The 22,060-nt window shown below is 54.6% G+C and overlaps 2 protein-coding genes across 2 annotated transcripts; one reads left to right on the top strand and one right to left on the bottom strand.

The window, feature by feature from the left end:
• Positions 1 to 2,379: 2,379 nt before the first annotated feature.
• LOC135579935 (ubiquitin carboxyl-terminal hydrolase 36-like) lies at positions 2,380 to 6,862 on the bottom strand. The gene is made up of 11 exons (XM_065069989.1): positions 6,613 to 6,862; positions 6,318 to 6,539; positions 5,924 to 6,034; positions 5,527 to 5,629; positions 5,129 to 5,196; positions 4,688 to 4,758; positions 4,422 to 4,504; positions 3,985 to 4,096; positions 3,556 to 3,696; positions 3,184 to 3,284; positions 2,380 to 2,881 (listed from the first exon to the last, which is right to left on the bottom strand). The coding sequence occupies exons 1-11, from the start codon at positions 6,860 to 6,862 to the stop codon at positions 2,380 to 2,382; spliced, it is 1,764 nt and encodes a 587-aa protein (XP_064926061.1).
• Positions 6,863 to 21,011: 14,149 nt separating this feature from the next.
• LOC135579977 (olfactory receptor 14I1-like) lies at positions 21,012 to 22,060 on the top strand. The gene has a single exon (XM_065070025.1). It carries the CDS (start codon positions 21,012 to 21,014, stop codon positions 21,945 to 21,947), a length of 936 nt encoding a protein of 311 aa, XP_064926097.1. The 3' UTR covers positions 21,948 to 22,060.

Raw genomic sequence — 22,060 nt, 5'->3', positions numbered from 1 at the left:
GCTAAGGCTTCCTCCACCAGGACACCTCCAGATTGAGAAAATGGGTACTGAACATGTTTCTGGAAGCCACCTGTTTTTCTAGGGGAGGCAAAAATGCTTTTCCCAGCAGAAGTCAGCTCCAGCCCTTCTCCCTTTATGCTGTTATGTCTCTTGTCTTCCACCCTGTGCAAACTCTGAGCTTTCTAAAGCCCAGACTCCTATCCTCCAGCTCAGTCAAAACACAGCATTAAGACTTACTTTTGCATTTGGTTATTTCATGTTCACTCTTAAGACTCCTCAGAATCTTCTCTCTCTCTGACTCTCCTTATTTCCATCTTTTAGAATCTTCTCACCTCTGCCGAGGCTGCTTCTCGCAGATCAACATCTGCCAGAAACTCCCAATGGTAAAAATCACTGCGAGGCTTTTTCTTTCCTATGCTACCAATATACACCCGGTAACCATTTCAAACTGACTGACCCAGCTTTGAGATGCACCTTTCTTTTGATGCCAAAAATGCATCTGCAGTTCGCAACAGTGACACAAGGATCCTGTGGGACACAGGAAACATTTCCATTACTAACAAAAAAAGTGTCAATGATTTACAGCCTGCAAGTTTTGCCTATCACTGGTTATGTGTAAATACTTGCTCTTGCTGAGATTTACCTTCATACTTGGCCCTCCCTCCTTCCCATAGTTCGCTCTACCCATGCTCTTTTGTTTTGTTTTCATTACATGCTTTGAGACAGACTTCTACCCATTTGCAAAAATACCAGGACAAGACAATAGAAACCCTGGCTGTGACATTTAGGCACTATTACAATGCAAAGATTTGGTTGAGAAACACCTCTAAGATCATGGAGTCCAACTGCTCCCCCACCCCCGGCACTGACCCGTGTCCTGAGACCCTCATCTCCATCTGTCCAACCCTCCAGGGATGGTGACTCCAGCACTGCCCTGGGCAGCCTGTTCCAATGCCCCACAGCCCTTTGGGGAAGAAATTGTTCCCCAGATTCAACCTCAACCTCCCCTGGCGCAACTTGAGGCCGTTTCCTCTGCTCCTGGCAATTGTTCCTGGGGAGCAGAGCCCGACCCCCCTGGCTCCAAGCTCCTTTCAGGCAGTTCAGAGATCAGAAAGTCTCCCCTCAGCTCCTGTTCTCCAGCTGAACCCCCCAGGTCCCTCAGCCGCTCCCATCAGACTTGTGCTCCAGCTTGGTGAAGCCAAGTCCCAGGTGGTCGCTGAGGGAAGAGCTGGGACTGGGGGTGGTGAGAGGCAAAGTAATCCATATAATGTCCAGCCTCACAGGACTGTTCTCCTGCCTGTCCAGATGTCTCCAGGAGACCCCCTGTATCAATACCCATTGTAGAATGCTGCTATCACTTCTTGTATACAATGAAAAATGATAGAAAACAACTCGGAAAGAAAAACCCCTCTTTTATGAAATCATGTCTCAAATCTTCACCACGAGGTATCTGATGGAAAGCTCTCCCAGGAGTTGCCCGAGTGCTGAGGACTCTCTCTCAGCCGTTCCTCCCAGCAGAGCTGTTCCAGCCTCGGATCTTCCCTGTGGCTCCTCTGGCCGCTCCCGCTGTCCCGCCAGCCCAGCCGGTTCCCGAGGGAACACTCCAATTTCTTGCCCGGTGTCCCGGCGGCAGCGCCCCGGCCCCACAGGGACCCAGCGCGGGGCTGGGGCGGGCACAGGAACCGGCAGCAGCAGGTGAGGACGTGCACGGTGGTCCCCTCTGCTCTCCTTCCCTGGGGGGCCGCCCTGCAGTTATTGACACAAAGAACAACTTGGTGGTCTAAATAAAAGAGGTTGCTGTGAGCCAAGAGGAGAAAACAAAAAGGGGAGCCCAGAGAAAGGGGAGGGGAAAAGACACAGACGGGGAGAGGGAAGTGGGGGAGTAGAAGAATCAGAAGGGTTTTCCCTTAGAAGCAGAAAGGAAAAAAGGAAGGAAACTTTAAGACCAGAACCCCCAGCGCCGTCCCCAGCCCCGGCTGCACAGCGGCGCCCAGAGAGCCGGTGCAGCCACTGCCTGGGGAGGAGGCGACACTGCAGCCTCCAGCTGTGGTGTCACCAGCTCCCATCGCCCCCGGGGACACGCTGCCCTGACAAGGCTGGCAAGGCCGCCCCGCTCCAGGGACTGGCGCAGCCACCCCGCCGTCCTGAGCAAGGAGGCAGCAGCCAATTCTCCAGCCTCTGCAGGGATGGGAACAAGAGCGGGGGCCTGGCCCCGCACCCCGACCCAGAGGGAGGGCAGAGCCCTGGGGTTTAGGGGCTCTCCCTGCCCGCCTCCTGCTTAGCAAGGTACCAGCATCATTCCTGCACTCCCCAACACAAGCACCGGCTCCGGAGGCACGAGGCACCTACTAAAGTCTCTGGGCAGAAGCTCAGACTCACCTATGTGTCGGAAAGCGCCAGCTTCTTGGCCGGTGGTGGTGACATGGTGCTGCTGGGCTGCGGAGCAGCCCTGGCTGACAAGAAGGCTTTCAGCTTTGCCAGCACCAGGCTGGCAGAAGCCCTGCTGCGAGGGTCCCTTGCCGGTGTCCCGGTGTTCTCCCCGCTGCTCCACGGCTCCTGGCCAGGGATGGGCTCCGGCAGCCCGGGGGAGGCGGGCAGGGGCCCGGGCTCCCAGCAGCGCTTCCGGGGAACCTGCGCTTTGGCCCCACTGGTGTGACTGGGGCCACAAAGTCCTGGAGCTGCTCTGGGCGCGGGTGGCGGCTGTGAGGAACGCGGCTTCTTGGGCCTCTGGGCTGCGTCACCGGGAAATGCTGCAGCCGCGCGTTTGGCTTTCAGGGCCAGCTTGGGTGATGGTGACCCAGAAGGCAGCTTGACACGGCCAGGCAGGATGGAGGCAGTTTTGGAAACGGGACCCTCTGAGCTCTTCCCGGGGCTGGGGATCCTGAGGAAGGCAGAGAAGGGCACGTGTTATCTGCCAGTGTCTGAGCGACTGCAACACACTCATCATAGCTGCGCACGAGAACCAGGAGCCAGAAGCTCCGAGGAGGTGATTAGCTCTTGATCTGCAGGAAAACCACAACAAGGGGCTGGAGCTCTCTCTGTCACCCTCCCCCGAGCCAGCACATTCACGCGGGCACTGGGGCTACTTGGGCCAAGCTCCTTCCCACACCCAGGCATGTGCCCCCAGCCCTGTCCCACACGCTGAGCAGGGACAGAGGGACCGGGGACACAGGGCACGCTCACCTGAGGTAGAACAGCACATACGCCTGCTGGTTAAGGACCACCTTGATGTTACTGGGGCGGACCACGTTGTCATTCATTTGGTACCACTGCCCGTCGCTGGCCTGCAGAGGGAGAGAGAATGGGGTCGGGCTGTATCCAGGGACACTCCTGGCCTGAGGAGCAGAAGGAACAGCACCCGTCGGCAGAGCTCCGCTCCCCAAAACCCCCAGGTGACCCCGGGCAGGTGAGGGGTCTCTGCAAGAGCAGAACTCCACACTTCCTGTGACTGAGCACAGCCCGTACCCCCCAGTGCTCCACACCACGCACCTCTGCTGAGCACCCTCCTGCCGACCCCCAGCACAGAGAGGTGCCAAGAGAACGCCCTGGGCTCACCTTCACGTAGCAGTAGTAGTGTCCTGCGTGGCTGCTGTACCCCGAGTGCACCAGCACCGCGTAGAGCCCGTACATGACCGGATCCCCGCTGGTCTGGGACATGTACGGGCGGATGTTCAGGAGCTCAGGGTAGCCCACGTCCTGCAGAGAGAGGATGCCTCAGAAGCCTGCGCAGCAGATGGCAAGAGCAGCTCAGCTGTCCTACGAGTCCCGTCTTGTGAGGGAGGGGGAACCCACTCTCCCCAGGCAGAGCCCACGGTGAGGAAGATGCCGGGATGAGCCAAACTCCCACCACAGCACAGCACAGCTGGGGAAGGGCTGCAGGACTGCGGTAGAGCTCGCCAGCGCACAGAACCACCTCCCACCCTGCTCGGGGCAGCAGGGCCTCGGGACAGGACACAGCCCCGCTCTGGATTGCTGAGCACTCACCTTTGTGATCTTGCCTCCGGTGAAGTCGGCAAAACGCTTCAGAGCAAGCGTGAGAACCTTGGGCGCTCGGTGGATGGTGAAGCGTTTGGTTGCCGACACTTTCTTCTTGCATCTGCACAGGGAGAGATTGAGCTGTTCACGCTGTTCCACCACCCAGGTGCTTGTCAGCCCTGGCCAAGCCACAAACCCCACGGAAATGACCCTGCTGAGAGCGGGTTCTGCTCCAGGGCACCTGCTCACGGCCAGGTCTGCTGGCTCAGGTCCCCGTCTTAAGAGGGGGGAGATGAGGAGTGACAGGCTTCATCGCAGGCTTCACAGCCACGCACCTCACGGTTTAGCGGTGGAGCAGGTAGAGAAGCCCTCCTGTACTGCAGCTGCCCTCCTGCTTCCCACCAGCACACCCGCGGCCCCTTCCCGCCCCAGCCCCGCACACTCACTTGTCACACAGGTAGGCGTTCTCTCCGCCCAGCAGGTCTGGCTTCACAAACAGCTCCAGTGCCTGCTCTACGTTTGCGGCTTGCTGCCAGGACAGAGGAGAGGTCAGGGCCAGGCAGAGGAGGCAGCGCAACAACAGAAGCTGATTCCCTCTTGCCTGCACCGTGCCTGACACTGGCAGGTTAAACAGCCTCGAGCAGTAGCGGTGCAGCTGCAGGAACATCCCCTGCAGAGCAGAGCTCCTCCCCACCTGACCCTGCCCCGGTACCGTGATCTCCACCGGCAGGTCCAGACAGGGGTCAAAGGTGTCCGAGACTGCTTTGCACATCGAGCACTTCACTGCAAGAGAACGAGCAGTGAGCACCCCCTGGCACAACACGGCACCACCACCCCCAGCACAGCGCAGGCGGCTGCCGTGTTGCCCTTTTCCGCGTTTGGGCTCTGGGACGGCAGCACCAGCATTCGCAGCCTGTACGTGCTGGGACAACAAGTGTTGCGGGACAGCTGGCAACGTGGGTTCCTTTGCTGGTGGCAATGATCTGGGGACCCACAGCCAGCAGCTTCGTGGCCCACAGATACCAAAAGACTGACCAGCTGCAGCTCTGCATAATTTGCACATGCTTAGTGACTTTCCCAAGTTACTGCAAGGCTCTCGGGGAAACAGCAGCCCTGAGAGTCACAGGCCCAGGCCCTGGCAGCCAGCACTCACCACGGGACCGCAGGGAACCGCCAAAGATCTGGTGGATCAGGGTGGTGGCTTGGGTCTGGCGATCCAACCTAGAGACGGCAGCTCGGATCACACAGCGCCCGCCCCAAGAGCCACCCCCACGGGCCAGCGCTGTGTCCTCAGGATCCAAACCCAGCCCAGTCACAGGATTTGGGGACAGAACCGCATTGTGCTGGGGTGGAGGTGTCAGGAGAAGGCAGACAGCAGCCCAGGGCTGTGTCACAGAGGGGCAGAGAGCTGGGCCATCCAACCCAGACCCTGGAGTCAGCACCTCCCTCCATGAGCCCAGCCCGGGGGACACGTTCACCCCACAGTCCCCTCCCACGGGCACAGGGGACCAGCAGACAAGGGCAGTTGTCACCACCAGAGGCCCCACATACTCGGTGCAGTCGGGCAGGCAGGCCTTCTGCATGGCATCGATGGTGAAACGGAGGAACTCGTGTGCGTCCTCTTGCCTGCCCAAGCGGATGTGCAGGGCGATCTCTGCAGGAGAGGGAGGGATCAGCCGCAGCACGCGCTGCAACAGAGGCAGGTCCTCCCGCCCTCCCTCGGGACAGCGACTGCGGGGATTGAGCTCCCTCGGCCCAAACCAGACGTCAGACTCATGTCGGCCGTGGGGGAAGCCCCACAAGGCCCGTGAAGGCCCTGGCAGGCTCAGTGAGTCGTCTCGGAAGAACCTCTGCCAAGACCTGCCCTGATCTCAAAGGTTCTGCTCCTGCAATAGTCTCTGCCCTCCTGCACGGCTACAGGAGGGGACGCGAGGGCAGCCATCCTTACTCTTGAGGTCTCGGACAAGGGACACTGGCTTTATCACGCTGCCGCTGTTCGCGAACGCCTGCGTGACGTGGTTCTGCATGACGCACATCATGCAGAAGCCGCTTTGGTGACCTGGAGTGGGAGAGGAGAAGACAGAACGTTGAGGACAAACCCATCTTAGTCCTGGCTGTGTCCAGCACAGACAGAGCCTCTCAGACGCAGGATGCAGAGCTCGGGAACACTGCTACGGCCAGGAAAAGTGGATGCTCCCGTATGCAGGAATGTCCTCTCCACGGAGAAACGGGCAGGAGGGAGCAGAGAAGGCACATCCCGGCAGCCGCACAGCCCCGGCAGAGCCGTGCGCAGGGTGCTGAGCGCAGCCCCGGGACAGGCGGGCGCTCCCCTCCCCACTCACAGGTGCGGCTGTGCTCCCTGGACAGCAGGTAGTTGGCGAGCGGTGGCGTGTACGTGAGGCACTGCAGGGTGGCGTTGAGGAAACAGGTGTTTCCCAGGTTGAGCAGCCCGGCGCCGATGCGCTGGACACGCTGCCACTGCATGGCGAGGCGCCCTGCAGGGAACAGCCCCTTCTGGGGCGCAGGGACGCCGTCCCCGAGGCGCCCCGGGGTCCGGTCGCTGCCTGCGGGGAGAGAGAGGCGGGTGAGCCGCGGGCTGCGCAGCGCAGGGAGAGCCCCCCGGCCCTCTGCACCCACCCTGCTTGCCCGGCTGTCCCTCCTCAGCGCCGCGGGGGTGCTCGGCGGGCTCGGTGCGGGGGTTGAGCAGCAGGTACTTGGCCCGCAGCAGCTCCGGCTGGCCGGAGAAGCCGTGGCTGGCGGGCTGGAACTCGATCTTGTGCAGCAGCACCTTCGTGGCCGAGGTGCTCAGCAGCCGGCCCAGCGCCCCGGCCTCGCCCGCGTCCCGCCGCGCTTTCAGCAGTTCCCTCGGCTTCGCCGTGCCCGCCATGGCGTGTCGCCGCACGTGCCACCGCCTCGAGGTCGCGCCGGTCTCTCGGCCTCTCCCTCTCCACCACCACACACGCTTCCCGCGCCTCCTCCTCAAGTCCCGCCCTTCGCTGCGGTCGCTCGCGCTCGGCTCGGCCCACTGACTCCTCCCTTCGCCTTCGCCGTCCGCTCCGCTCCGCGTCCAGAACAGGACTGAGCTGCGCCTGCGCGTCCCGGCAACGCCAGGGGCGGAGCCTGCCGGGGGCGGGGCTTGTTTGTGACGTCATCGCGCTCCGGCCACGCCCCAGAATCATTAAATGGTCACACACTGTGGTTTCAGTGCATGGGAACCTGGACACCGTGGTGGATTTGGCCAACAAAAGCCTCTGCAAGTCTTACAAGGCCAAGGCACAAGGTGTGCGCTGGGGGCGGAGCAAACCTGGTGTCCCGGGACAGGCTGGGATGTGACCGGCTGAGCAGTCCTGAGGAGAAGGGCGTGGGAGTTATGATGGGTTTATGTATATTTACTAGAAGTCTATCAGCATTTTGTCATTTTACTAAACTGCGTTTCTCTCAGTCCAAATTTCTCCCTTCACTTTCGATTCTCTCCCCTATTGGGAGGGGAAGGGGTTGGGGGTGAGTGATCAGCTGTCGCGGTTGTGTTGCCAGCTCGGGTTAAACCACGACACGGGTGAAGGTCCAGAGGAACATCTGTCATGGTGGGGTCAGGGGCACTTGAGCTTTGTGGAGCAGCTCAGTCAATTGGGCCTCTTCAGTCTGCTGAAGGGGACACAGGGCACTGGAAAAGCAGCGACTCCTGCTTGGGGAGATGATGGGGGAGGCAAACCCTTCTGCAGTGGCGGCTGGTGGGACAGAGGCAGCAGCCACCAACACCCTCCAGGGAGCTTTGAACGGAGCATTAGGAAAAACTGAGCAGGCGGGTGGTGCTGCCCTGCAGCAGGACACCCGGGGACTCTCGGTGATCCCCGCCTTTGGAGGTTTTCATCTCACCAAAATGTCACCCAGCCTCACCCTGGGGTGGCTGATACCCTAAAAGAGAAACAACCACCATATTCTACCCCTCAGCCACCTACCAAAACCAGGGAGAAAATACATTGATCAGGCATCATAAAAAGGCAATTCTGTCTAAGACGTGTAATCTTTAAATATCATTTAAATATAACTTAAACAAAGGAATAGCCCTGAGAGCAAAACCAGGAGACCTGCGTGGTTAAACAGGAGATGCTGGGTAAGCTCAAATGGAAGAGGAGAGTTTATAGATCATGGAAGGAGGGGCTGGCCACTTGGGGAGAATGTAAGGCTGTTGTCAGAGGGTGTAGGGAGGCAACTAGGAAAGCTAAGGCCTCCCTAGAATTAAACCTGGTGAGAGGGGTCAAGAACAACAGGAAGACCTTTTTCCAATATGTGGCAGATAAAACTAACAACAGAGGCAATGTAGGCCCACTGATGAATGAGGCGGGTGCCCTGGTGACAGAAGATACAGAGAAGGCAGAGTTACTGAGTGCTTCTTTGTCTCTGTATGCTCTACCGGAGGCTGTCCTGAGGAGCCCTGTACTGCTGAGGCCCCAGAGGAAGTCAGGACAATGGAGGAGTTTGCCTGGGTTGATGAGGACTGGGTTAGGGAGCAGTTAGGCAATCTGGAGATCCATAAATCCATGGGTCCGGATGGGATGCACCCGCGGGTGCTGAGGGAGCTGGCTGAGGTCATTGCTGGACCGCTCTCCATCATCTTTGCCAAGTCTTGGGAAATGGGAGAGGTGCCTGAGGACTGGAGGAAAGCAAATGTCACTGCAGTCTTCAAAAAGGGCAAGAAGGAGGACCCGGGTAATTATAGACCGGTCAGCCTCACCTCCATCCCTGGGAAACTGCTGGAACGACTCATGCTTGGTACCATCTCAAGTCATATCAGGGATAAGAGGGTCATTAGGGGCAGTCAACATGGCTTCACCAAAGGTAAGTCATGCTTGACCAACCTCATTGACTTTTATGAGGACATAACAAGAAGGATGGATGATGGCAGAGTGGTGGATGTGGTCTACCGTGATTTAAATAAAGCATTTCACACAACATCCTCACAGCTAAACTGAGGGAGTGCGGTCTGGATGACCAGGTAGTGAGGTGGACTGTGAACTGGCTGAAGGGAAGAAGCCAGAGAGTCGTGGTCAATGGGGCAGAGTCCAGTTGGAGGCCTGTATCTAGTGCAGTGCCTCAGGGGTCAGTACTGGGGCCTGTATTATTCAATATATTCATCAACAATTTGGACAAGGGAATAGAGTGACTGTCAGCAAGTTTGCTGATGACACCAAGCTGGGAGCAGTGGTTGACACGCCAGAGGCTGTGCTGCCATCCAGAGACCTGGACAGGCTGGAGAGTTGGGCGGGGAATATTTTAGTAAATATAACAACGGCAAGTGTAGAGTCTTGGGAGGTTGTGGAGTCTCCTTCTCTGCAGACATTCCAACCCACCTGGACACCTTCCTGTGTAACCTCATCTGGGTGTTCCTGCTCCATGGGGGGATTGCACTGGATGCGCTTTCCAGCTCCCTTCCAACCCCGACATTCTGGGATTCTGTGGTGCCAGAGGCTAACTACTGAAGAATTACACCTTCTTTGACAAGGAAGGACGTGAAAAAGCTTCAGTTTTTCTCCTGAAGAACAAGGAGTTCCCTTACGGCACGGTCCTCTTTCTGTTATTACTGACAGTGGCACTAATTCCAAACCACGCTTGAGAGCCACTTTATTTTTCCGTGTGTCCAAAGCTCGTCCCGCTCATCCCTGGGAAGGACTCCTGCCAATCTCTGCAAAGCACATCTCTCCAACCTTGTGTCATCCACAGGTTTCTGTTCAGCCCAGGACACTTCTCCCCATCCCTTCAGCACACTGCCAGCTCTCAGGTTTTCAGCTGCATGGAGTCAGGCCGCTCCCTTCAAAGTCTTCCCTACAAAAGTCTTCTCTACGTGCTGATGCCAACTATATCACCTCATACGATGTACGGCTCCACGCTCCTTCTGCAGAGCTCCATGGACGGGGCAGTCTTCCTCTTTCTTTCATGGTTATTCACCTTCGCTTGTTTTGTTTTGTTGTTGTTGGGTTTATTTGTTTGCCTGCTTGTTTCATTATTGTTGTTATTACTATTATTATGATATGCATGTCACATATTTTCTGAAGCAACACAACACAGTTTTCCCCCACAGCTTCACCAATTCCATATTTCCCCCTATCTCAAGGACGCCATGTAGAAACTGATGACTGGATGTTTTTCTGAAGCAATAACTGCCCCTTATCTGCTGCATGGCAGTCTTAATGTAACTCACTGCAGGCTCAACCTGTCTTCTTTATTTTGTTGTGATGCTGGCATTTTAAAATTGTGTTAATGTTTTCATCCTTTACTGATTCACTGTCTGTTTTTCTTTTCATACCTAATTGCTGGGTAAACGAGGAGCCCTGCTCTCTGGGTCTTTACATGAAAGAAAGGACTTTCAGAGACTATTTTTTTCCCTGAGATCCTTTCTCAAAGGCCTTTTTGGAGCTGCAGGGACAGTTCCCGTGTGTGGGTAGAGGGGAAAACAGTCCCGGAATGGCAGCAGCGCCAGGGAGCACCAGCGCTTGAGGAAGGAGGTGGACAGAGAGCAAACCTGACCCAGCAACTGGGGCGCAGTGCTGGAAATGGCAACGGGAGAGACCAATGTCCTGGGCACCTTCCCAGCCTGTCCCTGCACCGAGGGCACAGAGCGGCCTCCTCTCTCCTGCCCCTGCGTGTCCTGGCTCTGCAGCTCACCCCGCTGAGTGTGTCCTCCCCCTGCATGGTCACACAGCTCAGCCAGCACTGGGGTGTCCTCTGCCAGCACTTTCCAGCTCAGCCCAGCCCCTGCCCAGCTCTCCCCACAGCCCCGGCTTTCTCTCCAGCCCAGCCCAGCAGAGCAGCCCAGGCTGGGCTGGCCCACGGCCGTGCCCGGCGCAGGGGCTGCAGAGCTCTGGGCACTCAGCCCACAGCCCCAGCCCCTCTGAAGGGCTCAGCGGCTGCTGGGGGCACAGACGGGTCTCAGCCCCACCCACAGCCCCAGGGCTGGAGCTGGACATGGCACGAGGGCATGGAGACCAGTGCAAACCCAGGACTGCTGGTGTCAGCTCCAGTAGGCCCCCAGCACAGACGGCCTGTGCCCCTCAGTGCCCTTGGGCCGTGGGTTGTCTCTGCACTGGCCACGCTGGTCAGGGTGGGAAGCAGACCCAGCTGGATGAGCATCGCCACTGCTGAGCCCTTTCCATGTTCCCAGCTGGCTCAGTCGCCAAGGGCAGGACCGTGGGGTGTCTCTATTGGCACAAAGGGCAGGACAGGGCTGAACTAGATCCAGCCAGGGCCTTCCCCAGAGGGTGTCCTGTAACAAGCTCTGCTGCCCAGGCGCGTCCCGTTGTGCAGAGGTTTGCGGATGGCAACGTACCAGTCGTAGGCCATCATGGTGAGGAGAGAATACTCTGCTGTGAGTAAGATGAGAACAAAAAAAGAGCTGTGCAGCACATCCTGTGTAGGAAGTGGTCCTGCTGTCACAGACGGAATTGGCCATGGATTTGGGGACAATGCCAGAAATGGTGCCCAGGTCAGGAGGGCGAGCTTGAGGAGGAAGAAGTACATGGGGGTGTGGAGGTGCTGGTCCCAGGCTATGGTGGTGATGATGAGGCCGTTGCCCAGGAGGGCAGCCAGGTAGATGCCCAGGAAGAGCCAGAAGTGCAAGAGCTGCAGCTCCCGTGTGTCTGTGAATGCCAGGAGGAGGAACTGGGTGATGGAGCTGTGTTGGACATTTTCTGCTTCTGGGCATGAGGACAATGTCATAGGAGAAAAAGACAATGACCAGCTACAAAATACTTCTCTGAGCAAAATCAAAGCTATTTGCCATAGATCCCCCACTGTCATAGACACAGACACTTTTCTCCCAGTGATAATGAACTGAGATAGAAGAAAGCAGTTTGGTTATTTTATTTTTTTTTGTTTTTAACAGGTGCTTCTCCCCCTTCCCACCCTAGGAGGTGTTCTTGGGTGTCAGAAACCCTCAGCATTTCTGCCGCACTCAGGGAGAACAGAGCGAGTCCTTTGAGGCAAGAGGATGCCTGTGGGTCAGTGAGAGTGAGGGGAGCTGGTCTGTCCCCCTGTCTTGCTCCGGCTGCCCTGGGCTTGCACCTTTCTGAGATGGAGGCTGATCACACTCCCATGTTACCCTGAAAAGCCACCGGGCACTGCTGAGAGCAGAGGGATCCACTTCAAACCACTACATGTCTCACGCTTTGCTAAGGTCTCAGCACCCCACGTTCAGCCCAGGACACACACGACTCATTTCACAAACCCAACAGCATTTTCTCTGTTGTAGCATCTCTGCACTTCCCCATGGGGTTTTCAGATAACACCAAGGTGCTATGAACAGGTTTGCATTCTGGAGGGAAGCTCACAGCTTGCAAGGACACCTCAAGGTGAGAGCCAGTGTCCTAATGATGGCATATGATAGGGGGACACTCAGCTCATTCTCCAGCCCCACAGACTGCATTGCCCACAGCCCCACAGGTCAGAGGAAAGCTGGGACACGTGTTCCCATGGACACACCTGCAGGAAAGGACCCACAAGATCAGGCTGTGACCCTGGAGGTGAAACTGCCATCCCCAGGGAGCCTGACAGCAAGAACAGGATCACAGCAACAGAACACAGAGCAGTGGAGCAAGAAGGAAAATGCGGTGAGGGTGGGTGTGAGAGAGGCCAGGGCAGAGGCAGCCGGGCACTCAGACAGCGTCACAGCTTTTCTGGTTTTAGTTTCTTCTCCTTCACGGACCATGTTCCTGCTGCCTTGAGGTTTTTCTCCCAGCAGGGGGTTCCCTGTCCCATGTCTTTTCCCTCTCAGTGCTCCCCGACTCCATCCCACCCTCTGTGCACTCACCCTGATCCTACAGAGACCTGCCTGTTTGCAGGGCACTGCCTGGGCATATCTTCCTGTTTGCGGGTGGAGAAGGACAGGTCAGAACAATCCTGATGGGTCTAGGAAAGGTGGTGCTGGTGCTGCCCATAGGCAGAGGAGTGGCTGAAGGTACTTTAGGAGGTTCCTGGAAGACCTACTGACCACTCAGTGTTACCGCTCGGAATTCTCAGTGGCTTGTTTAAGCATGAGAGATCCTTTTCCATTTCTCCTCTCAAATTCCAGAAGAGAAGCCAATTGAAAACTTGGACTCCGGAAAGCTCCTTAGATTCACAGTAATCCCTGACTTTACTTTTCCCTTGAAAAGTCCCATTGGGGATGTCCTGGAATGATCTGGAGCTCTGAGCAGCTCTGACCCACACAGTATCCTCTTGACAACAGAGGGAACCTCTCCTGCCAGGAACTGCTTCTTCCACCCACAGCTTCTCCCCACAGCACCGTGGGGATCTCCCCGGGCAGGCTGAGCGCTGACCCTGGCAGGTGGCAGAGTCCCTGTCCCGGCACACAGACCCTGAGGTACGGGGACCCTGTTCGAAGGACGGCCCTGGGCACCCCTGGGTGCTTACCCGGCTACATACTCTGCAGCCATCCCTGGGTGAAGGACATCAACATGCCCTGTCCCTCTGAAGGTGCGGCAGAGGAGCCGTGCTCCAAAGCACATCCCTTTACACTGGAGAACCTGCAAGAGTCCTCCTGGCAGATCCCATAGGCTGTGGGATGTGCCAGCTTTAGGAGACCTTTCCAGGAAGTGCAGCTGCATTGCCCTGCACACAGAGACTTACCATGCTAGGGGCTGTGAAAATGACTCTCCAAGTGGTCTCTTGCCTATCCTCCCACTCCTGTCTGCCTCTACCCTCTCTGTCTCTGGCTCCTCTCCCCTCGGTGCTGCAGGCAGAGCCCTCATCCCTGCTGCGTGTGCAGAGGAGCTGCTCCTGGGCAGAGCTGTCTCTCTGCAGCGCTGCCGCTGCCATGAGCTCCCTCTGTGCCAGGAGCCCAGCCCAGCTCAGCAGCACAGGAGCAGCACAAGGGGGCACTTTCTCTGTCCCCTCTGGGCTCCCTCCAGGTGTCCATGGGGCTCCAAATGAACCTACTGTGAAACAGGCTGAAGTCATCTCTGGTGTTCATTCTCTTTCCTTTGCAGAGACACTTATTTCCAGCAGTGGAATTTCTCCTATTAGAAAAAAGATTTGGGCATGAGAATCACTTTTTCTTGTTCCATCATTAGACAGGACACCAGGAAGGTTACAGCAAAGGATCTCATTTCTCCAGGCTGGGGGTTATATCTTCAGTTTAATGGATTTAGGCATTTTATTCTGGGTTTGTAGTCCTAGGATGACTGTCAGCTCTCACACATTGCATGCACTCAGCAAAAATGGCCAATGGACAAGCAGAGCAACTAAAGGCTGTGCCACAGAACATGTCCACCCTGACCCCGCTTCTGGGTGTCTGAAAGAGAAGGTGACGGGGTTTACCCAGGGTAGATTGTGCCTGTCCATCCTCTGCTTTCTGTGAGTAAAGGGCAGGATTGTTGGATGTGGATGGAGCAGTGACTTTCTCGTGTCCAAGGCAGGATATTACAGTCTGCTTTGATGTACAAGCAGATGGGAAAAAACAAGCTGCATGGTTGGGCTTAGAAGGACACTAGATAAAAGCAGAAGCTTTTCAATCATGACGACACTCAAGCACTGGAAGCTGTTTCCCGGGATTAGGCACTCACTCAGTCCCTGGAAGTGACCAAGATGTGTTTGGATAAAGCCCTGAGTAAGCTGTTCTGACCCTGCTTTGAGCAGCAGGTTGGTCAAGACACCTTCTGAGGTCCCTTTGAGCCTGAATGTCCTTCCCCTTCATATTTTCAAATTAGACAAAGCTCTCAGGTTCTCTCTGATCACAGAAATAATTCACATGAGGTGCAGGGCTGCTTTACAAGTACCCCTAAACAGTCCTGACCACAACTTTTGCATCTCTTTTCATTTGCCCCAACCCAGGTTCTTCTTTTTTGCTGTCCTAATACCCTTCCAGAAATTCCACCTCATTAATCCTTTCAGAGCAGATTGCTCAAGAGGTGTCAGCATCCATGTACAGAGTCTGCACATCAGCCAGGCATCAAAGTCACCATTACAAAAATAGTGACAAAGTACTTGACCAGCTCCTTGAACCCAGGAATCCGCATGCCATGTCTCCTGAGATCCCAGAGAACTCCTAAACTTTAAGAACAGACAAGTGTGAGTCCTCTCTGAGGATCCTGGGTCATCTCCTGACCCATGTGGTGCTTCAGGGTTTGAAGAGAATCAAAACCAACTTTTTGACTGAGGTAGGTTTGTTTTACATGCAGTCACACAGGGCAGATGAAGGGAGCTCAGAACTCCAAATTCTGCTGCACTTTAAGGCTCAATACCCTGTCCATAAGTACATATCTAAGTAGTTCAGATAAAGAGTGGTCTTGCAAAAGTCACCCTTTGTGTCCTCAGGTGGCACTGGCACTGCTCATGTGCCTCTCCAGAGAGTGGCAGAGGCTGGATCCCTTTCTCAGGAAAAAATCCTTGCTGGAAAACACAGCTATGGGGTGACTCAACAAGGTTTTATTGCATTTACTTCAACATCAGATCTTATATAGTTGGTGCTTTTCTGTGATAGCTCCTTCTGCACAGGTGATCATTAAAAGACAACCATTTCATAAGAGCTGGATACAAAGGCCCTGTCGTGAACAAGAGAGCTCACCATGGGCTCTGGAGGGAGCGAGGAAGATTATAACAAGCACCAGGAAGAATCAATAAGTTCAAGGCCTCTTCTGAAGAGTAAGAGGCCCTGAGCAGCCGTGACTGGCCATGTGTAGGAGTGGGAGAGAGCGTCAGGGGATGTGAGGTAGAAAAGGGTGATGGCTGATGACTTTAGCAAATCTTTACAACCGTGTCTGAGTCCACAAGTGGAATGTGGTAATGTTTATGGGTGGAGGGGGAATAGGAGGAAGTGTTTTTGGAGAGTTATGGAAAGAAGGCAGGCTTCTCTTGGGCTAATCATATATGGTAGTGACATCAATATGCTGTGGGCATGGCTGTGCCAGGGTGATCGGGCATGGCTGCTGCTGGGGCTCGCAATGCTCAGTCATGGCCCATGAGCTGACCTTACTCTGCTCCCCTCTTACAGTCCCTACACTTCGATGGTCCTCAGGAGTCATCCATGACACTGGAAGAGAAATGACCCTCCTGGAGTGTTGGCCCATTACTGGAGGACAAGAGTGAAAGGTTTGTGAGACACATGGGAGTGCAGGAAGAGAGTGGTGTATGTGTGTCAGTAAATGTGTTAAAGGCAAGATAACGACCTGAAGACCATGGGCTGCTCATGCTAATGTGGAATAGACTGATTTTATGTGTGTGTGGGTTTTGTTTGTTTTTTGCTGTGAGTTTTTAAATTTTTTTTTATTTATTTTAGGACAGCATTTCAGTGCTGGGGCGTGGATCCAAATTGAGGATTCAAGCAAGTTTGGGACTGGGACAGCTTAGGTGACTGAGGACCATTGTCAGGTCTATGAAAGAAGCTGGATGGGTTTTGGGGTCCTCCCAGGCATTGCCACCTCCTCAGAAAAACAGAGCCTTGTGGTTAAAGCGACAACACTTGGCATCAAACCCACACCCAAAACACAGAGACACTCACACTGACAAGAGGCAGAGCCTTGAGAAACATTTGATTGAAAGGGTCTCCTTTGCCAGACCCTGGGGGTCAGGGCTTGGCCTTTCTGATGATAAACCAACATGAAGGGATGACATGGCATCAGAGCCACCTCTGCATCCATCGCCTTTACCACCTGTAACCAGTGCCTGAGTTTTTGCTTCACCAGCCTCCAGGGACAGGGATTGTTTGTTTCCTTCACAGCTGTGTCAGCGATGGCCCTTTGTGGGATCCCAAACACCCTCAGAAACTTGAGTTTGTTTCTGCCTTTCAATTCATTGGAGTTTTGTTCATTTTTTAGTATCTGCAGTCAGGGTCATGGCAGCAGAGGGCTCATTAACATCCAAAATATCCTTACAAGCCAAGGCTCTCTGCAGCATTTTCCTAAAGGCTTCAAGTCTGGTGTGGATGATTGGGGAGTTTTCAGAAATAGCCAAACAGAGAGCATTTCCATAGTAAACAGCAATAAAGCCAAATTTCTTCTATTTCCTTCCCCTTTCCCATGCCCTCACTTCCAGAACAGATGGTATCAGCGATATCTGATTCATATTGACCAGGAGCGTCTCCTGATAAAGACTGAACATGTCAGAAAAGTGGGTGCCTGAAGCACCATGTGAGTGAGGAGACAGACCAGGATACCTCAAGAGGAGTCACACTCCTCTGGATCAAGACATGTGTGTTCCTGGGAATCTCAGGTGCCACAGCACAGCGATACTTGTGTTCAGGGAGCTGGTCAAATGCCCCATCTCCTTTTCTGTAACAGCGTCTGAGTTTGAGCAAGGAACCCCTGACTTGAGGGGTCACTCCTGTTTTTTCTTCTGACTCCTGCCTTCCAGAACAAAGTCCCAGGTGACCTTGCTGGTGAAGATGGAGGCAAGGAAGCCACATAGTGTGTCAGTCCTGCCCCTTTCTAATCTTACAAAGTGCAGCAGCAGGCCCACGTTAGCCCTGTCTATTCTTTTACTGCAAATGAAGCAGTTTCAGCTGCCCTCACCCTCCCCTGCAGGTGCCAAGCTCAGGGAAGCTTAGGCATCATCCATACATCCATGGCCAACGTTTCTAAATTCTTCCTTTTCAGGTTCCCCCGCTTCCACCTCCTGTGTGCTGCCTTTTTGCCCTGGAGCTCCATCAGATCAGATGAGCAACCTCACAAGATAAATGCTGCTTTTCATGGGTGCTTGGAGAGACCATTCTTGTGCTTGGAGCAGGCTGTCCTGTAAGGCCTACCAAATTTCCTGAGCTCCTTCAACCTTCAGACCTACTTCCATGTCCATGTCACCAACTTGGCTGCCATCCCCCAGTATGTCAAAGTCTTCTCCTCTGGAGCCCACCAGCCTGTGCTCTGCTACTGGCCTTCCTCCCTTCCCTCTGGTGCCTGAGGCCGCACTGTTTCATGGTCACGGCAGCCAAGGTGGACACTGATGTTCACGTCCCTCACCAGCTCTGCCTTGTTTGCCAGTAACAGATCCCTTTGAGCATCTCCCATGTTGGTCCTCCAGGCAGTCATGTTAAGAAGTTGGCCCAAGATCCTCTGGACTGTTGGCACCTGCTGCTTTACCTGGCCAGTGAATGTCAGAGCAATTACAGTTCCCCATAGGAACCTGCTCATTGACAGGAGACATCCTCAGGTTACTGACAGAAGATCGTTTCCATTTGTTCTCCATGACCAAGTAGTTTGTAACATCCAACACGTTGTCACTCCGTACTGGATTTACATAGACTTGGAACTGGGGGTGAGTGTGGGTGTGCTACAGTTGTCGCCTGTCTGAGAAGACAACAGGACTTTGACTGACATCAGACAGAACCGATTTCAGCTGGCTCCAAGATGGACCCACTCCTTGCCAAATCTGAGCCACTCAGTGATGTTGGCAGCATCTGTGATATTGTATTTGAGATTTTGTATTTGAGAAAGAGTAAAAAACGCTGCACAACAGCAGGTAGGAGAGGGGAGGGAGAAAATGTGAGAGACAAAATGCTGCAGAAACCAAGGTCATATCCCATAGGACCCAAGCAGGTCCCTCAGCAGGCCAAAGCTTGCTCTCCTGAAATCCTGCTCTTTGCCTTGTTATCATCTTCCAGGAGCCTCAACTCTACTTTCTTGTCCCTGACTGTTGCATCCCTGACCAACTCTTTCTGGCTTGTAAGTCTGAAGTCCCACAGGGCACCTCATCTCATTGACTATTCAGTCAATCACATCAGGAAGTTCTCACCAATGAACTCCAAAACCCTCCTGGATGGCTGGTACCTTGCAGGTATTGGGATATCTTAGGTCTGCCATGAGGACAGAGCCCTGAAAATATGAGACTTCTTTCATTTGTCTGAAGGAGGCCTCATCTAATTCCTCTTCCTCATCAGTGAGGCAGTACCTGATGTCCACCCACCACAACATTGCCCGTGTTATTCTGCCCTCTCATGATGTCTTCTCAGCTTTCAGCTCATATTATCTGTCCCCAGGCAGAGCTCCACGCATTCCTGCTGCTCTCCCACATGAAGGGAAGCTTCCCCTCTGACTCCAGACCTCTGGTATTATGAGAACCAGACCCACAAGACCCCACAGTTTCTCCAGGAGGTGGTATTCATAGTGTCCTGTAACTCCTCGTGCTGCTGTCTTGGAAGAGACGCCCGGATCAGGATAACATCAGGATAAGCCATCTGCATGCAAACATTAACAGCTGAGCAAATGGAGCTTCAGTCCAGGGAGAGTACAGACCTTGAGAAAATCTGGGATTTGCCCATCAGAAAGGTCTGTAGAATTACAACGAAAAGTGGCGAGTTCTGTATTGGGACAGGAGAACAACCCCATCCAGACCAGGACCTGACATGTTGAGGAGTGCACCTGAGGAGAAGGACCTGGGTACTACAAGGGCCACCACACAAGCCTGTGGTGCACTCACCATGAACAAGGCAGCTGCACATGGGGCCACATTAAGAGGAGCGTGGGCACTCAGCCACCTGGAGTTCTCATCCCATTCGGTTCAGCACTGGTGTGACCCACACACACGGGTGTGTGCCAGTGTGCAGCTTCCCAGTTTGGACAAGTATGGAGAAACTGGAGAGTGCAGTTTGGGAGGTCCAGGCTGGCCATGAAGACAAAGGAATGTGACTGGAAGGGCAGTGCTGTGGTGGAGCAGGTCACCCAGAGGGAGTCTGCATCAGCCCAAGGCTTTGTGCTTCAAGAAACAGATGGAGAGGATGGAGAAATATCAGCAAAGGAAGGAAGATGCTCAGACAAGAGCAAGGTGGGGTAGCAGGGTGGATGTCTCCAGCCAGCAGGGAAAGAGTTGCAGGGGATGTCACAGCATAGGACAGGCTGTCGTGGAGATGATCAAGGGATGTCAAAAGACTTAAAGCCCTCACCAGACATGAGCTCCTTCTCCCCTTAGCTATGGTTGTTGCTTCCACCTCTGATTCCTGTGAGGAGACACCTTGTCCTTACAGCACAGGGTCTTCATGGCCTCCTTGTCCCCAGCCAGGAGCCTGGGAGGTGTTGGACCGTAGTCCTGCCCTTGGCCTTGCACAGCCCCACATCACACTGTCCCAGGAAGAGCCCCGGGCAATGTGTGAGGAACAGGAACTCCCTTCCCAGGGGTTGGAGGTCAGCATGTGGCCCTTTGGTTAATGGTGTCAGTGCTTGAGCCTTTGATTAATGAGGCACATCCATGTTCACTCCCCATCAGAGCGACCTTTACTTTGCTTTTCCTGATCTGTCATCTCTGCTTCCAGTTCTCTGTTCTAACCAGACCCTGGGGACACTTTCTCAGTAGTGTTCCTCGGTGGGACCCATTAACACTACAAGGAAGTTTGGAGTTTGAATCTGACTTTGACTTCTTGAGATGTTTCTTCAACTTTCTCTCAGGGCCTGAGGTTCATGGACTCAGCAGCAAACCCACCAGAGAGGTCATTAAAGTGCCCCCTTGTGCTGTTCCTGTGCTGCTGAGCTGGGCTGGGCTCCTGGCACAGAGGGAGCTCATGGAAGCGGCAGCGCTGCAGAGAGACAGCTCTGCCCAGGAGCAGCTCCTCTGCACACACAGCAGGGATGAGGGCTCTGCCTGGAGCTGCTGAGGAGGGAGGAGTGAGGAAGTGGCTCAGGACTGGAAGCGTGACCGAGAGTGCACTGGAGGAGACATCTCTGCAGCCCTTGACATGGTAAGTCTCTGGGTGCAAGGTAATTCAGCTGTAGCTCCTGGAGTCATCTCCTAGAGCTGGAACAACCACGGCTTGTGGCATCTGTAAGGAAGGGGCTCCTGTCAGGCCATTTTGAACAGTTATGAAGCCGTTTGTGCAGCCAGGGGTGCCCAGGGCTGTCCTGCAGAGCAGGGTCCCTGCACCCCAGGGCTGTGCCGGGACAGGGACTCTGCCACCTGCCAGGGTCAGCACTCAGCCTGCTCACAGCACACTCAGCCAGCACAGACCAGAGAAAGGAAACGCATTTCAGTTGGGGTGATGTTAATGAAAAAGAGAGTAGTTTTGCTCCATGGAGTCTGTCCTAATATTAAGTTGTTGTTTCCTTTTTTGAACAGAGAAACAGCCAATGTCCAACAGCAGCTCCATCACCCAGTTCCTCCTCTTGCCATTCACAGACACACGGGAGCTGCAGCTCTTGCACTTCTGGCTCTTCCTGGGCATCTACCTGGCTGCCCTCCTGGGCAACAGCCTCATCATCACCACCATAGCCTGTGACCAGCACCTCCACACCCCCATGTACTTCTTCCTGCTCAACCTCTCCCTCCTTGACCTGGGCTCCATCTCCACCATTGTCCCCAAATCCATGGCCAATTCCCTTTGGGACACCAGGACTATCTCCTATCGAGGATGTGCTACACAGCTCTTTTTTTTTCTCTCCTTGATCTCTGTTGAGTATTCCCTTCTCACCATCATGGCCTATGACCGCTACGTTGCCATCTGCAAACCCCTGCACTACGGGACCCTCCTGGGCAGCAGAGCTTGTGTGCACATGGCAGCAGCTGCCTGGGCCAGTGGCTTTCTCAACACTTTTCTACACACGGTCAACACATTTTCACTGCCACTCTGCAAGGGCAATGCTGTGGACCAGTTCTTCTGCGAAATTCCTCATATCCTCAAGCTCTCCTGCTCACACTCCTACCTCAGGGAAGTGTGGCTACTTGTTGTTAGCTCCTGTTTAGTCTTTGGGTGTTTTGTGTTCATTGTGGTGTCCTATGTGCAGATCTTCAGGGCCGTGCTGAGGATCCCCTCTGAGCAGGGACGGCACAAAGCCTTTTCCACGTGCCTCCCTCACCTGGCCGTGGTCTCCCTGTTTGTCAGCACTGGTATTTTTGCTCACCTGAAGCCCCCTTCCATCTTCTCCCCAAACCTAGATCGGGTGGTGTCCGTTCTGTACTCGGTGGTGCCTCCAGCAGTGAACCCCCTCATTTACAGTATGAGGAACAAAGAGATCAAGGATTCCCTGAGGAAATTATTTGACCAAGGACTACTGCAGTATCAATAAGCAGTCTATCATCCTCAGGAGAAAGCTTGGAGGCTTTTTTTAACATATATGTCTTGGTTTTCTTTTTGTTTAATATACTTCAAATCATATTCCCACTGAAAGAATATTATTTA

The sequence above is a fragment of the Columba livia genome, chromosome 7, assembly GCF_036013475.1.
Source record: "Columba livia isolate bColLiv1 breed racing homer chromosome 7, bColLiv1.pat.W.v2, whole genome shotgun sequence".
Classification (NCBI taxonomy): Eukaryota; Metazoa; Chordata; class Aves; order Columbiformes; family Columbidae; genus Columba; species Columba livia.
The sequence above is the reverse complement of the archived record's forward strand: the minus strand, read 5'-3'. Positions and strand labels throughout refer to the sequence as shown.